We start from the raw sequence: 17,457 nt of genomic DNA, 5'->3' as shown, positions 1-17,457 counted from the left end.
TTCGACTTTATTGTTCTGAGCGGCGCTCGGTAAACACAAACACAAAAAAGCTCCGCCTCCAGAGCAGCAATGTAAACATGGAGAACAATGACCTGTGACCTCGGATTGCGAGGAAATAATGAAAATGTATCTGCTCTTTATCAAAACCCTGACTCACAGCACAATACCTGCAGGATGCTGCGCGGGGCAGGCGGCCAATGGCAATGAAAACACTGCAGCAAATACATCCAGGAGAATAATAGAAGTTAATTATGCAAGTATCGCCGCCGCAGAGGAACAATAACTCTGGGAATTCAAAGACAAACATAACAGGCAAGACTATTGTCCCACGTTTGCTTCATTTCTCGAGGAGTCGAACCTTCCCATCATGCCCGTCTTCCATTGTTTATGTCAAACGAAGACTCTTTTCTTAAAAATGTAAAAATGTGAAAATGTACATGCTTGTAAAAGTACGAGTAGATGTCAATCATCTGATGACTTAAATGGCCTGAACTTGCTCCACACACATGGTTCTCAGTTGGAAAAAGGTCCATTGATGGAAAGATAATCTACTATGATATGAATCAGTTTTATTCATCTCAGTTAAAGCTCGGTCAACATTAGAAAATAAATGTTAAGCACTTAATCAAAGAAATACTCCTGATTCCACAAGTCAACTGTGATAAAAATAGTATAAAAAGCTTATGTTTACATGAATAACATACAAATATTTTCTTACAAATATGCAAAGGAAATAAAAAAAAAGGTGAACCATCCCTGAGTTCGACTGTTTTTAAAGCTGCTTCGCTCTCGTTCTCCTCCTTCTAGATATTCCAGCAGCTGACTCCAGAGTCTCTGTCGTCCAGATGTGAGAGTCAGTGTAACACAAGTCCAGTTATTGGCCTAATGGTTCCCAGCAGAGTCGTCTCCCTGATGCTAACGGCTCTCCCAGGTCTCGGTCGTCAGTGTCGCGGCGCCAGAGGCTCCATCTCCACCGCCAGCTCGCGAGCGCCGGATCGCGGACCTCTGCTTAACTCGACCGCCCGGGGGACCACCGTGGACCAGCGGTCTTTAAAGAGACATGAGACAATGGTGTTGTTCATTAGTGTGAAGGAGCAAGTGTGATTTCATCGGCCCACCTCGCCTCAGAGCCTTCACGCTCTGCTGTAGCCCGTTGTTCTGGCAGGTCTCGTTCTTGCCCGGGTCTTCGTTGATGATGGCCAGGTTCTGATTCCAGTGGCACCAGTTCACCTCGTCCACTCTGACCCGACAGATGATGGGAATAGTTTGTGTAGAAAAGAAAATGTTAGCAACAAAAATGTCCTTGGCAAAAACAAGTATAATCGGGTGTACTATGAGTATAATTAATGTATACTAGAATTAAATATATAACATACTATACTTCAAAATAGTACACTGATCTATAATTGTACTTATACTATATATAATGTACTTCAAGAACAGTATACTTCTATCTTCTTAAGTACATTTTTTTTGTTATGTGAACTGTGCAAAGGATTATGGGAGTGGGTGAAGGGCGGCAGAAAACTGACTTTTGTTTTGTATAGATCAAGGTCTAGAGTCAAGGGTTTGGCAATTGTGTTATGCACACGCACATAACACAATTTAGAAACGTGTACTTTGTTTGCCTTTCCTTTGATGCTTGTTATGTTCGTCACAACACAATTTCACTGTTGTGTAATGGTCAGAGCGTTTGCCCAGAAAACTTCACAATTCGTATCCCTTGTGAGTCCGTTAAATAAAGTTCACCAAAATACATTCTAGAAGCGTGTGCTCAATTCTAGCTCAAATATTTGTGAGTGAACAGAGTGATCTATAGTAAACGGTTTGCACACGTGTTTTGATATCCACAAATATGCATTTAATATTTCTTACTTGTTTTTCGGTCTTAACAAATAAATGTGTTTGTGTAAATACACTTGAAACACAGTTTAATTCGCAGATTCTGTGAGAAGAATGTAGTAGTAAGTGGTGAATTTATGTAATTGCTGATCCACGAATGCAAATCTTATTTTTAAAAACGTATTTTTGTTTAGCAAATTAAAAATACTATAATAACAAATACAAATTAACGTGTTTAAACCAAAATACAAGTTACAAATATATAATTTATTTGTTCATTTGTGGATATCAAAACACATCAGTTATACATCTTTTTGAGACAAAATGAAGCCCTTATAGAAGTAAATACTTAGTTTATTGGCAGTTTGTTGTTCAAGCGCCTTGTGACCCTGGTCTGTGAAAGGTGCTTTACAAATAAAATGTACTTACTTACAGAGAATAGTGTACTTAAGAGTCTATAGTTTAATTTACAGAAATATACTTTCTAAGTGTATAACTAGTACAGTGTGTGCATAGAAATGAGTATACTTGGAAGTATATTTCTGTAAACTTAAAATGTTCCAATTTAGTCCAAATAAGTATAAAATTAGTATATTATTAGTACATTTCAAGTACATATACCTTAGTTTACTTACTATATCACTTGATAAAATGAACTTCAATTGCACTGTTTTTTGCTTGTTCCTGCCTCTGAAAAGCTACCTTTGCTACTCAATCCTGCCTCAAATGTGTTAGAATCACTACCTGAAGCACCAGCGTCTGTCAGGCGAGCCGTCGCAGGTCTTCCCCACAGTCACCATCTCTCCTGCCCGGAAAGATCTCCGGAGACAAACTGGAAAGGAGCGCTCGATGTCCAAGATGGTGGTCGCCCACTAGGAGGACGTAACGGTGAGACATTGAACTATCGACATAACGTACGTTCTTTTTAAGCATCACTATTGCGTTGCCACTCGTCACAGCTCTGAATAAATCTCACCTGGAGCTTCCAGATCTTCTTGCTCTGCTTGGACACCTGTCCCACCGTCTCGCCCATCAGAGCGATCAACATGTTGAGCAGCAGCACAAAGGTGAGGATGATGTAGGTCACCAGGAGGATGAGAAACACGGCGGGATACTGGGCGCTGTGGATCATGTCCAGCTCGCCCATGCCGATGGTGAGCTTGAAGAGGTCCAGCAGGAAGGCGCTGAACGTGTCCGTGTCTCTGCAGTTTGGGTACGATGGACAGTCTCCGCCACAGTCGGAGCCCGGGGGGGGACACACGGTGAGCAAGGACACCAGCGCTGTGTGTGAGGAGGAGGGTAAAGATACCACTTAAAAAACACACTTATGTCAGCTAAACTTTTAGAAGCAGGACACGCATTATTGCAAAGTTGAATACTTTATATATTTGAAGATTGAATTAGAAATGTCAATATTCTGTAAATTAATGATTTTTTTTTACACATACAGTTTGATATTCTTGTTCCAATAATTAAAAAACAAACTTCCAAAAATCTATATTTTAACATTCGTGACCTTTTAAATTCAATAGAATGTCATCACCACTAAACAAAACCAAATGGATTCCAAAGCAGCTGATGGTTTGAACTTAAAAGTTAAAGCGAGGGGCTCATTGTTGATTGGATTTGTCTGGTTAGATGGAACTATTACACCAATTTTACTTAACATTTTTAATTTTTAATAATAAATCACATCAAATTGTATGGTAAATACTTAGGACCTTGGCTCCTACTATGGTTTGAGTGATGTCCTTTGATGTTATATTCTATCCATCCATCATCCATCATCCATCATCCATCCATCATCCGTCCATCCATCATCCATCCATCCATCCATCCATCCATCCATCCATCCATCCATCCATCCATCCATCCATCCATCCATCCATCCTTCCATCCATCCATCATCCATCCATCCATCCATCCATCCATCCATCCATCATCCATCCATCATCCATCATCCATCATCCATCATCCATCATCCATTATCCATCATCCATCATCCATCCATCATCCATCATCCATCATCCATCCATCATCCATCCATCCATCCATCCATCATCCATCATCCATCCATCCATCATCCATCATCCATCATCCATCATCCATCTATCCATCCATCCATCATCCATCCATCCATCCATCTATTTTATATAAGGCTTGACATTATTATTTTAGCAAACATTTTCTGTATTTAATGAGAATATTATTTAATTAAGATTTATTTTATTTATAAAAATGTTTAGTGATAATTCTATGCTAGGAAAATGTCAATGTTACTGGCAAAAATAACACATTTTCTATTGTTTGGTTTAAATATCTTTGAATACATTTAAAACATTTCTACTCATGAAATATACATAAATGGACAACAGTTCAATATAAAAGACAGTGTTGTTTGCATGTTATGAATATCTTACCAGATGCATACCCGATCATGAATAGAACATACACCAGGAGGAATCTGAAAAGATCTTTGAAAAGAATCTGTGAATAAAAGAAGACGTACATACGTGAATATTCTTGTTTGATCCATGTTTTCTTGCCTCTTACCTTCTGGATCATGATGCTGTAGGTGCCGGTGAGCTTCAGTCCTCTGGTGAAGTACAGCGTGTTCATCCAGCCCAGCACCAGAGCGAACACCATCACGGACACGTACGCCTCGATGCCAGACAAGTACAGAGCCGCCGTGACGATGATGAGCACCGAGTAGATGAAGCTGGGAATGAACATGTTTGTTGAGTTATGAGTGTGTTTTCTCAAGTTATCTTTCATACAAATATACTTCAGTCCAGCACCAAAGAAGTAACTCACGAGTAGCTCATTTTAGTTTTGTTAATTATTGCCTACGTTTATTGTAAACGAAATGTAGCTACTTAAAGAAGATTACTTAAAGATATATATAAATGATTGGTTAATTTTAGTTTTGTCAATTTTATATTTGTCAATCTTATCAAGCAGCAACATTTTTGTGGAAGCTAACCAGATTTTAACTGTGGCTAACTGCTCACGAGAAGACGAGAAAATGATAGTTTTACTTATATTATTCTAGACCTTTCGATTACTTAAGGAGAAAATATTGTGTATTAATAATTTGTTCATTTAGTTTGGTAAAGAAATGTAGCTTGTTTAAAGAGAAAACCATGTATATAAATAATTGGTTCATTTTATTTTGGTCAATTTTGTCTTTGTCAACATTTTTGGTTAAAAGTAGCAAAAGTTGACCGGAAGCTAACCGGAGTATAAATGTAGCCAGACTGTCAAAAGAAGGTAAGAAAATGTAGTTTTACTTATATTATTAAAGACATTTATCTTAATTAATGAAACAATAATGTATATGAATCATTGGTATTTCATTTTAGTTTGGTCAATTTTTTTTTTGTCAACCATTTGTGTTAAAAGTACCAAAGGCTAACTGGAAACTAACTTTAGCTAAGTGCTGCAAAGAAGGGAAATACATGATACTTTTACCTATATTATTAAAGAAATGTAGCTTATTAAATAAAATATAATGTATATAAATCGTAGGCAGATTATTTTAGTTTGATCATTGTATCTTTATCAAGCTTTTTAGTAAAAGTAGCAAAAGCTAACCGGAAACTAACCGAAAGCTAAGTGTGGCTAAGTTCTACCAAGAAGAGATGTTAATAATAATTGTATTACTAAAGAAATGTAGCTTATTTAAAGAAAAAATAACGTATATAAATCATTAGTAGTTCATTTTAATTTGGCAAATTTTATCTTTGTCAGTATTTTTAGTTAGAATTAGCAATAGCTAACTTGAAGCTAACTGTGGCTATGTGCTGTAAATAAGGGAAGTAATAATAATAATAAAAGAAAATGAACGAAAATTATAATAATAATTTGGATCATTTAGTTTGGTCAATATTGTTAATTGTCACTATTTCTTGTTAAAAGTAGCGAAAGCTAACTAGAGGCTAACTGTAGCTAAGACCCTGCAAATAACAGAAGTAAAGTATACTCCTATTTATATTATTAAATATATTTTAATTTAAAGAGCAGGTAATGTATGTCATTGGTAGTTTATTTTATTCTTGTCAATCTTATCTTTTTGATACTATTAATTCCGTTATTAATAAAGAATAAATAAAATCCAACATCTTTATTAAAGAAATGTAGCTTATTTAATATGAAATATGTTTGTTAACTTTCTTACATTCAAACAGGGACAGTAAGCTGGTCACATAACAGGCTATTGTATTGAAACTATGATTATAAAAAAGGTTATTATATTTTCTACAAGAAAAAACTAAAATAAAAGTCAAGCGATAAAATAAATCACTCTTCTATTCTCCATTCATATATATTTATGCTATTGTTATTTATTTAAGGCGATTTATATTCATTCTACTCTCTGAACCCTCATGTTTACGTTTTTAAATATGAAATAGCTTTACGATATGAATATTTTAAACACAAAGCAGCTTCATTTGAATCAGTGATTTGTTCCTGGAGGTTGAAGTGTGCAGTTTGCAGCACAAACACTTACTACAGCAGCTGAAAGGAACCGTCCACAAATAGCGACTTCACCCCGGGGCACTTCTTCTGAAAGAGGTCCTTGATCTGCAGCCCACGAGCAACACGCCGGTTACACACAAGCGGGCCGTCAAACACCATCAAAGTTGTTGACTCACGTTGGTGAGGAGGAAGAAGATTCCTGAGGCGAGAGTGATGATCTCTCCTGCCATCCTCAGGTAGTCGGCAGAAGATGTGTAGGGGTGAGGAGGCTGCAGGAGAGACGCCGTTACTCACTCTCAAGATACCATTTTCACACTGACAAGTCAATGAATCTGAAGATACCATATATCGCGATACTTCAGTCTGGTGTGGCAGAATTTACAGACCACAAGACCACATTTTTAAACCAAAATATGTTAAAACATCAGCTTTAAAAGCTGCTTGACCTGACTGTATCCTCTCGTCCTCAGTAAGGATGAAAGGACTGCTAGTGGCCATAATTTTAATTGCAACACGAACATGAAAGAATGCTGTGAATATTTGCATGTTAATTGGAAATAAATTATTAAATAACAAATGTTCGTCTCATCAGGTGTGTCACATGATTCGTGTCTCAAAGCTCCGCCCACTCAAAGCCCATGATGCACTGCAGCGGTCGAGGACCCACCGTGCCATTGGTGGGATGGTAATAGGCCACCAGGGTGAAGGTGATCATGGTGACGAGGTAGGAGACGACGCTGATGTAGAAGGTGACGGCGCCGAACTTCTGCCACTTTGCCCTCAGCAGCTCGTTGATGGGTTCGACCGCTAGCATCTCGTGTCGGTTCTGTTGAGATCAGTGGATCTTGAAGTGTTTTAATCTGTTCATCTGGGTTGAAATAAACAGAGGTTCTGGGATCTCATGAAACTGACCATGTTGCTGATGGTTGTTACTTTATAATTAGTTCAACTCTACATGTTACTTTAGCTTATGTTACTTAGCTTTTTCCTATTCTTTATTTTCTTGGTCTTTAAAGGAAAAATTATATTTATAATTACTATTTATTTTATAACGAACTAGCCTTTTCTATTTATTTTATTTTAATAATTTTATAATAATATATTTATTATAATAATAAATGTAATATGCAATGTTTTTTTCTTTAACTAGAATTAATTTTTCCGTTTTCTTTTTAATGAAGCAACTTTTATTTTGGTACTTTTTTCTTTTATTCTTATTTTGATTGACGTTACTTTTCTTTTGGATTGAAGACATATTTTTTAATTCAAGCAACTTTAAAGAAAATCTTCAATTGACTTATTTTTTAATTCAAGCAACTTTTTCAGTTTCCTTTATCAGTTTATTTAAAAGTACAATGTGCAGTTACATTTGATTTAAACTTTTTTCTATTGAAGAAAAATGTTTGGTCTTTTTAAGTTTGAAGTATATTTTTTAATTTGTGTTGACGCAACCTTTTAAAAGTGAAATGATAGAAAAATAATTTCAGTTAATTTGTTTATTTTGAAATAATTACAGTCTTTTTATTACATTTTCATAATTTACCCCAAAATAATATTGACAGAACATTAAACGATACATAATTTAAAGTACTATTGCATTCAAAACGTATATGTACTTTGCCAAACTATGGCTTAAATTGTTGACTGTTAAAACAAATCAGAAATGTCAGTTTTCTCTTAGTTCTGAGCCATTTAAGCATATTTTGAATTAAAAAAAGTGCATAAAAGCTAATGAGCCCCTAATTTTGCTTCTTTTTTTTTTTTAAGAAATCTCTGCGAATCACCATTCTTGTCTTTTGAGAATCATCAAAATCCTTCACCTCGTTGCGACTGTTGTAGACCAGGATCTCCAGCACGGACGGCTCCTCTCCACACGTGTCCAGAGACGAGAGGTCGTACAGGGACGAGTAGACCGGTCCGTACGCCCAGTCCTTGAACTTCCTGGACAGATGTCTGGCTCCCTCGTCCTTGATCTCACGCCGGATGATGTGCTGGAACACCTGAGAGAACACCTGGTTCAGACTCCTGCATGGCTTTGAGTGGTGGCTTTGAGCTCAGTAAAAAAAAACAGTGCCTTTGCAACAGCAAGTACATGTAAGAGCTACTGGCAAATAGAAGGTCATGATTATTATGGAATAAAAGGTCATTTTTTAGTAAGACTTTTCAAGAGCTCATGAATATGTAGGTTTCTTGTTTTTACTATTAATTACATTTATTTAAAAAAAAAAGGTTCAATTTTAATATAAGAAAATGTATACATAATCTTTGTATGATTGAAGCAACTTTTACTTTTAATTTAAGCAAATAGTTTATACTAGTTATTTTTAACGTATTGAACTTTTTTTTTTTAATTAAGCAACTTTCTGGACATTTTTTTTGATTAAAATGAAAATGATGCAACTTTTAATATGTTTCCTTTTTTAATTTAATTTTGTTTGTCGTAACTTTTGTTGGATTGAAGAAGACATTTATTTTGATTTACAAAATGTTTTTTGTTTGAAGCAACTTTTAAAAATAATATTTTTTGCATTCAATCATTTTATTTATTCAAGCAAAAGCAACTTTTTGGATTGAAACTTTTTTTTTAATAGATTGTTTGAAGTAGATTTTCTAATTGTTTTTTTTTTGTTGAAGCAACCTTTTTGATTGTTTTCGATTTTTTATTCTTGAAAATCCTTTTTTTAATATAATCAACTTTAAAAATGTATATATTTTGGGGAATTGAGCAACTTATACATATAACTATATATACATATATAACTAATTCAACTTCATACATGAAAGACAGCAGTTTTGTCACATGCTTGTGCTCCCCTGGCTTCACGGTGAGCCCCCCTCTGGACCCTCACCCCGATCTTGCCCAGGTGGGCGGCCATCATGAGCGGAGACATGCCGTCGTTGTTGAGCACGGCCTCCAGGCTGCAGTCCGGGTACAGCTTGGCGCTCTTGATCAGCAGCAGGTCGTACATCTTGGTGAGGAAGCGGGTGTTGTCCTTGGTGTTGTCGGCGATGTGCACCAGGGCGTGCAGGACCGTGTTGCCCCGGGAGTCCTGGCGCCGCAGGTCCGCCTTCTTGTGCTGGTTCTCGGTCAGGTAGTGCACGATGTTGGGCTGGTTGGTGCAGGCGGCCAGAGAGAGAGGCAGCTCACCTGGGCGAACACAGGCCTCGGAGCTTAGCAGAATTTATAAATAATCATCGGGGGGGGTGAAGTGTCGCGGAGGAAACTAAACGAGGATCAAAGGCTTAAATCCCTGCGATGGAAACAGCACAATTAGCATCAGTCTGAAGAAGGGCCACAATGGAGCCGGAATGCCAAAAGCAGCTGCTGAAAATGAGCCGTTGCTATGGGTGACAGATTACTTTGTCATCGCACACAGAAACGCTGCTCGTCGTGGATTTGCACGGGTGCATGCCGAGTGTTAGCGTGAGTGCAAATCCCATTAGTCCCCGGTCCTGCCAGGTTCCTGTTCACCTCGGCGCAAAGCTCCGCGGCAAATTACTCACAGAGCGCCCGGACACGCTGGGATTTGGGAATGACAGGCGTTGCTAAAGTGCAAATAGAAATCATCAACTCTGCGCAATGACACATCAAATAACTCTGGGAGTGAAAATAAAAGTGCAGATAATGACGCGAAGTGAAGCTGAAAGTCTCGCACCGTCGCAGGTTGTCAACCCGCCACCAGAGGGCGGTGTTGCTCCCACCCACAGAAACAGCATGAACACACTGGTCCTTTGATGGATATTTAAAGACATGCTAATGATAGTTCGTCAGGTGTGTCGCCTGCTGTCTGATCCAAAAACACTCGTCACACGTGGAGGAAAATAAATGAAGCTGAAACTAGTCATTTCTCTTGTGGCGAGGAAGGAAGGAAGGCGGTAAGTTGACTTTTACAGTGATGAGGTGACGGACTGAGCCGTGGAAAAGTCAATTCAAGTCATTTCAGACACAGAAGCACTTTTTAAAAACACAAAAAAAACAACTGTCATGAGTTTTCTCTCGAGTTATTATTGTTCTTGTTATTAATTTAAGTACTAAAACAACAAACATCTATATTTATTACTATTAATATCAATAATTTAATCTTTTCTGTCACTTGTGATAATAATGATAAATGTTTCCTTTGCGTATTGCTTATTACTTTTTTTTATATATACATAAAAAAGTATTTAAAGTATAAATAAAGTCTGATGAATGTACAGGTCAGAGGTCGCGATGTCATCACGGTAGGAAGCCTGCAGTGCCCTCGTGTGGAATATAACTGTATCGACGTCAAATTAGTTCCAAATGAGTCGCTAATAAGAAGTTTTAATAGACTTTCTTATATTGAAAAGAGATTGAAAATCTGGCTTTATATTGGAACGATGCCTCATCAAGATGATTTATAACTCCTTTGAGATGATGGTGTAACTTTAAATGATGGTATTTCAAAGTTGCAACATACCAAAGTAGAAGTATCCGCCCTCGTCTCTGGGCTGGAAGAAGCGTCCTCTGGCCTGAGCGTGGACATCTGCTCCCATCTCCACCAGCAGCTCCACGTACTGCTTGCAGCGTCGCTCGATGGCGATGTGAAGCGCCGTCTGGCCTGAAGACACGAGGGAACCATTTTGATAAATTAAATAAAAAACTACATCAAAGTAGTGATGGGTTGATGAAGCTTTATGACGCAGTGTTTTAAACAAACAAGATTTCTGAAAATGTTGTTTAAAAATGATGTGATGTTTCATTAGAACAGTTGTTCGAAACAAAGGGGAAATAGTGCAGAGACCGCCATCTAGTGGACTCTGAAAATAATGACACTGCTTCATTAAGCTTCGTTAAGACTTTTCACCAAAGACTTTTATTTCAGGAGTTTCACATATTAGTTTTATGACATTTTAAATATAAATTACTATGTTACTGTAGATTAATTATTTTGACTTCAATCTTTTAACTGTGTAGTTAAACTTCAAGCGCACAGGGGGCCCACAAATGTTCTATTAACCAGGGCTTGACAAGAAGTATCAAATTACTTTCTTCAACCTCAGTTTTACAGTCTCTGTTTAATTGTTGACATCAATAATCTCTGCTCTTTAACTTAGATCATTTTAACAGGTCACCATAGCTACATTAACTTTTATTGAAGGAGGGCCACATAAAATGACTTGACAGGCCAGATTTGAACACATCTGGACCTATTTTCTATTATGGAAATTATTTTATTTATTTATTAATTAATAGACTGTTTTCTAACTGTTGTTGCTTTGATTATGTGAGGTTTTACTCACTGTTTCCTTCAACTGAGTTCTGGGACTCTGTGACACTGTTTTGTCTTATGTGTCTTGACCTTTTAAAGTATATATTTTAAGTGTATATTGTTTTTGATTGTTCAAGCACTTTGTGACCCTGCTCTAGAAAGATGCTTTACAAATGACTATTACTTACTTACTTACTATTTATTGAACCTGACGAAAATAAAACAAGTTTCAATGACATACACATAATAATGAATAGGGAGTGACGTCACCTCGGTAGTAGAGGTCTCTGAAGGGCGTGTTTATAAACTCCCGCAGGTTCCCGGTTTTCTCTGCGATGTCCACCAACAGAGGGATTGTGTCGTTCTGGCCGCTGTACAAATTCAACAGAGCTTTGGGGAGACATGTTTTGCCAGTGGGGGGTTCTGGAAGAAAATACAACACATGTTTTTCATTTCAGATCTTTTTAGTTTGGTCTCCTGCTCATGTTGAAATATAAAGTTCTGCTCTAGCAAGAACCCAGAAAACTTTACACATCAATACTTCTCTAATCTTAAGTCATATATTTGTCTACACATGTACAAACAGTCAAAATTCTTTTTATTGCCATTTTCAGTGCGAAACCACCAAAAGGGAATTTCTTTTGTGCAACATTTAACATTAAATTAAATCTGGAATTAAATCACAATCACAGCAGACACTCAATTATATTTCTCTAGTTAAGGTAAGAAACTCAAACGTTCCAATAAAGTTGGAATATTTTGAAGGGAACTTAAGGACAAAAAAAGAGGGAAATGTCAATATTAAACCAGAAATAGAAGTGTTTGTGAATGTATAGTATGTGTATTTATTGAACAAAAACACTTTTTCAATGGAAGTATATCAGCACCGTCAGAGTATTGAATGGTGTAATTTAACATTTCAAATGTTACATTTTCAATTTATTTTGTTGGTTTTAAGCAATGAATCATTTTTGGAAAAATTAAATTTATATTTTTAAATGTTTATTAAAAAGGTTCAGTAATTTGTATATTAAATGATTGGTGTGTTTTTTTAAAGTAATTTCATTTGATCATTTCTATATCGAAAGGTTTAATACATTTCATTTTTAAGTAATTCTTTTTTTTTAAAAGTGCTTTTTATTTCATTTTACAAAAAAGTTTAATATTCTATTGTATTTTTTTGTAGCCTAAATGCATGTACAGCAGCGCCACCATGACTGCCTGAAAGTTCAATGTAGCGTTTATACAATAAAAACTAAGTCAACCTTTCCATATCGAAAATATTGATTTCTTGTTCCAAAAAAACAATAATCTAATAAAATAAATCTAATCTAAATGAATAAAAGTTTTGACAAAGAAATGTTAAATTAATCCATTGAAAACACTGATGGTTCTGATGTGCATCTGTATTTCCTCTCTTTAATGGGAGGAACATGTGTGTGTGTGTGTGTGTGTGTGTGTGTGTGTGTGTGTGTGTGTTTGTGTGGGAGAGACGACAGTATGCTGTCACTTTTCTCTGCTCTCCGTCATAAGCTCACACACACACACAGACACACACACACACACGCACACACTCAGGAAGCTCTGGCAGGCCGGAGATCTTGGAACACAATGACTGACATCATGCAGTGTTTCCTCCTCACATCCTCTCCGCCCAAAAACAGCCGACGCTGAGGTCAAAGTATTGTCGTACGATAAGAGCCGTTTCTGTTTTGTGTTTTTTTTTTTTTACCTCTGAACTCCTCGTCCGTCAGACGCTTCTCTTGGCTGGTTAGGAACTCCAGGAGTCCGTCCAGAGACTCGGGTTCTCCACGTGACACGCAGTCGAAGAGCAGGGAGCGATTGAACACTTTCAGGACCTTAGGTGGTTCTGAACCTGGACCATCGTCGCAGGACTCCTCAGCTTTACTGGATAATTAGAGAGATCGATGAGACGTATGTGAGCTACAACAGTGCCCCCTACAGGTCATGTCCAGACACCAGATGCTGCATGTTGACTAATGTCTCTGGAGTGTTTTTCCCGGGAACAGAGCCACTTGTGTTTTCTCGACTACATTTTTCCAAAGTAATATTTACTCGCACACACTTCCAGAGAAGTTATTTAAGGAGGATCTCAGACGTGTCCTCACCCTCTGGGCAACTTCTTCCTGCGACGCTTCTGGTTGCTGGTGGCCCTGCAGGTCCCGTAGTCGAACAGCGAGTCCATGGGGGCCTTCTTAGGACCCGGGACTACGTTGGACTCGTAGATGGTGTACTCCAGCAGGTCCATGGGGTTGGAGATGCCCTTCTTGAAGGCACCCTGGAACTTCATCCTGAGGTTCTGTCTGCTGTCCGCCGGCTGCCCGGGCTGGACCGGCTCCAGGTCCTGAGACGACGGCGAGGCGTCCGTGTTCTCGAACAGGTCGGACATTTCCGAGAGGGGGAACGTCGCATCGTTCTCCGACTGACCTGAAGCCCCGTCTGCGGGAGCGACGGAACCGACTGTGTCGGACCTGGACAAGGCCAGATGACACCGTCTCAGGAGCGTGGAGGCGGATCGACCCTGGAACAGAAGGACTTGATCACAGAGGGCTCCAAAATACTTTTTTAGTTGTGGCTTATCTTTAAAAGATCTTCCAGTGTTGCTGTGCAGTTTGGAACTTGTAGTGAAGAATTAAAGCTACAACTGACTTTGACAAAATAATGTCCTAAACTTTTTATTGTTCACTTCAGCATCTATAGCTAGTGCGTCAAACGTCCCAGGGGCCAAAACATGGCCCCAAATTGCTTTAAAAACATGAAGTTGACCAAATAGTTCAAATATTGTTTTTTTAGACACATTCTAGCAACACAAAAGATTTCAATACGATTGAAAATATCTTGAAAAGTAATAAAAAGATTTCGAGAAGTTAAAAATGATCTTGAGAAGTTCCGTTTTTTAATCCTCTTTTTTTTTTTCTTTTACCAAAAATCTCTTTACAGGTTATTTATTTTCTGGCTGCTAAGAGCCTCCGTAGATTGTTACAAGAATTGCACGAAATCTGACATGGCAATGGATTGCAAGACTTTTTTTGCTCAAGAGCGATTCCTGAAGAGAAAATATGATGAATTAAGTCAGAAAAGGATTTGAAACAAACATTTCCTCTTGCAGCTCTTTACCACTGAGGTGTATCTCACTAATGCAATAAATATACCTTCTTTCAACAACCTTCCTTCTACTCGGACCAAGCTAGAAGTTAGTCAATAAACCGAAGAGTCGACACAATGAACCAGTAGTAAAGTACAGCAGTGGTTACAAGCTAACCTCTCACGAAAAAATAATTAAAAATAATTTTAAAATTATAGGTTGTCTTAAAGATCTACGGAAGTTTTTTTCCAAGATATCAAGATCTTGTTTAACTTCTCAAGATCTTTTTTAACTTCTCAAGATCTGGTTTAACTTCTCAAGATCTTGTTTAACTTTTCAAGATCTTTTTAAACTTCTCAAGATCTTGTTTAACTTCTCAATATCTTTTTTAACTTCTCAAGATCTTGTTTAACTTCTCAAGATCTTTTTTAACTTCTCAAGATCTTGTTTAACTTCTCAAGATGTTTTTTAACTTCTCAAGATCTGGTTTAACTTCTCAAGATCTTTTTTAACTTCTCAAGATCTGGTTTAACTTCTCAAGATCTTGTTTAACTTTTCAAGATCTTTTTAAACTTCTCAAGATCTTGTTTAACTTCTCAATATCTTTTTTAACTTCTCAAGATTTGGTTTAACTTCTCAAGATCTTGTTGAACTTCTCAAGATCTTTTTTAACTTCTCAAGATCTTTTGAAACTTCTCAAGATAATTTTTAACTTCTCAAGATCTTTTCTGACTTTTCAAGATCTTTTTAAACTTCTCAATATATTTTTAAACTTCTCAATATCTTTTTTTACTTCTCAAGATCTCTTTTAACTTCTCAAGATCTGGTTTAACTTCTCAAGATCTGGTTTAACTTCTCAAGATCTTGTTTAACTTTTCAAGATCTTTTTTAACTTCTCAAGATATTGTTTAACTTCTCAACATCTTTTTTAACTTCTAAAGATTCTAAAGATCTTTCTTGTTTCTTCCATGTCTCCTTAAGGGCTCTGTAAACCAGCGATTATAAGGAGAGTTTTAATGATGTGAAGAAGTAACAGTTAAAGCTTAATAAAATACTGGCGATCTCTGCACTAAATACAGATATATTTTGTTTGACCTGTGACTTATTCCACAGTTTGGCTCCTCGTGGGACTGAGTTCCACACACCTGGTCCACAGTATGAGATCAGCGTTTGAACAAGCAGGTGGGTTTACCGAAGAATATTTTATCAGGAGAACCTTTGTACATGTGCTTATGATACGTGAGCTCACCTGGACAACAGGCAGAACAGGAAGTGCTCTGATGTCACTGATAACCTAAATGTTATGCTATTATAGGTGAACATGTCAAGGTCTGAGAACATTTTCTGAAATAGATTCTGAGGCGTATATTTGGTGCTTCCCCCCCGACTGTACCTCATTCATCCCGTTCATCACAACTCTGTGTCAAATTCCTCTGCAGCACACAGTAGAGCATCTGGGAGACCTAGAGTAAACAAAAGGCGTGTTACCATGACAACATTTTTACCGGCATCCGTTGGCAGCACAAGAAAAGAGCGGCGGTGTTACAGGTTTGTGGAAAAATAAAAGAGTGAGCCAAGTGTTGGTGAGAGAAGCCTTTCACTTTACAAGTTCCTGCAAACAAGTCGTCTCTTCAGCTCCACCGGGTTCATCCACCAGAGTCAACAGAACTCTCCGGTCCAATGGAGGCCCGGCAGTGACTCACTCCTGTGTTCACGGCGCAGGATTATCATGCCTTCACACTCCAGCGCACACGACGGTGCCGGTTAGGTGGAGGAATAGAAAAGTGATAATAGGTAGTTGGATGTTAACTAGCACTGATGATTAAAACAATTATGAGATGTCAGGGTGTAAGTTATCCAGGCAGAGGTGAGTGACTTCCTGCCGGCGCTGCTGACTGGACACTGATACGAGTCCAACTTACAAGCGCTGACAATGACTGAATACAGACAAATAAGTAGAAGTGTATTGGCAAGAATCAGTCGATAAGATCCGTATCATGATACAGGGGCAACGATACAATATATAGTGATACTGTAGTAACAAGGATATATTTGTAGTATTGTCCAGTACTTGACTCTGGCACAATTTTCACACCACATTACTCTTGATGAAGTCGTAACTACTTTCAATTGTTTTGAAACCAAAATATGTCCAAAGATCAGCCTTAAAATCGGTCGACAGCATCCTCTCGTCCTCAGTCATCACTAGCATCTCAAATGACTATTGACTTCTGGCAAGTTTAAAAAACGTATATTTGCATGTTAATTGTTGCTTAACACAGTCTTTTGAACTATTAAAAGAACTATGACAAAATGAATTGTCATTTAATTAATTTAATTATTTTAAGTCAAAATACAGATACAGTGTTGTCGCATATCGATACAGTGTCGTGAGGAAAATCAATTTTGCGACACAACTAAAACAACATATCAACCACGTGTGGTCTCCGTTTGTATATCATTTATATTTTATTTATAAATCGAATTAAAATAGGTAAACGACATAACTCTAAAATGTTCCTTAACGAAGAAGCCTATAACATTATAACTGTTTTCTTACGCACGCTATTAGAAATGTGGAATATAATAGATAGAAAAAAGTCAAATGAAGACCGACCGTGATTTGAGTTGTTGCTCCAGTAACTTTCTTTCTCGTGCGACCAAAGTTCCAGTGAGATTTTGACTTGTTTAGAAATATGTTTGTTCACGGGGCGGAAAGTTCTTTGAATGAGGCTCCAGTCGCAGTGGAAAATTCTCTCTCCGTCTGACCAAGAACAACGGAAGCCTTCAGACAGA

The 17,457-nt window shown here is 37.5% G+C and overlaps 1 protein-coding gene across 1 annotated transcript; it reads right to left on the bottom strand.

Annotated features, from left to right (window-relative positions):
- Positions 1 to 17,416, bottom strand: trpv4 (transient receptor potential cation channel, subfamily V, member 4). The gene is made up of 17 exons (XM_087793389.1): positions 17,279 to 17,416; positions 16,055 to 16,124; positions 13,685 to 14,097; positions 13,288 to 13,463; positions 11,826 to 11,978; positions 10,764 to 10,904; positions 9,171 to 9,469; positions 8,142 to 8,321; positions 6,989 to 7,147; positions 6,498 to 6,590; positions 6,353 to 6,426; positions 4,396 to 4,561; positions 4,263 to 4,329; positions 2,819 to 3,123; positions 2,587 to 2,714; positions 1,119 to 1,240; positions 1 to 1,048 (listed from the first exon to the last, which is right to left on the bottom strand). Exons 2-17 carry the CDS (start codon positions 16,070 to 16,072, stop codon positions 942 to 944), a joined length of 2,601 nt encoding a protein of 866 aa, XP_087649515.1. The 5' UTR covers positions 16,073 to 16,124; positions 17,279 to 17,416; the 3' UTR covers positions 1 to 941.
- Between the last annotated feature and the right edge of the window lie 41 nt (positions 17,417 to 17,457).

The sequence above is a fragment of the Callionymus lyra genome, chromosome 1 (assembly GCF_982586985.1).
Source record: "Callionymus lyra chromosome 1, fCalLyr1.hap1.1, whole genome shotgun sequence".
Classification (NCBI taxonomy): Eukaryota; Metazoa; Chordata; class Actinopteri; order Syngnathiformes; family Callionymidae; genus Callionymus; species Callionymus lyra.
This window is presented reverse-complemented; position numbering and strand designations above follow the sequence as displayed.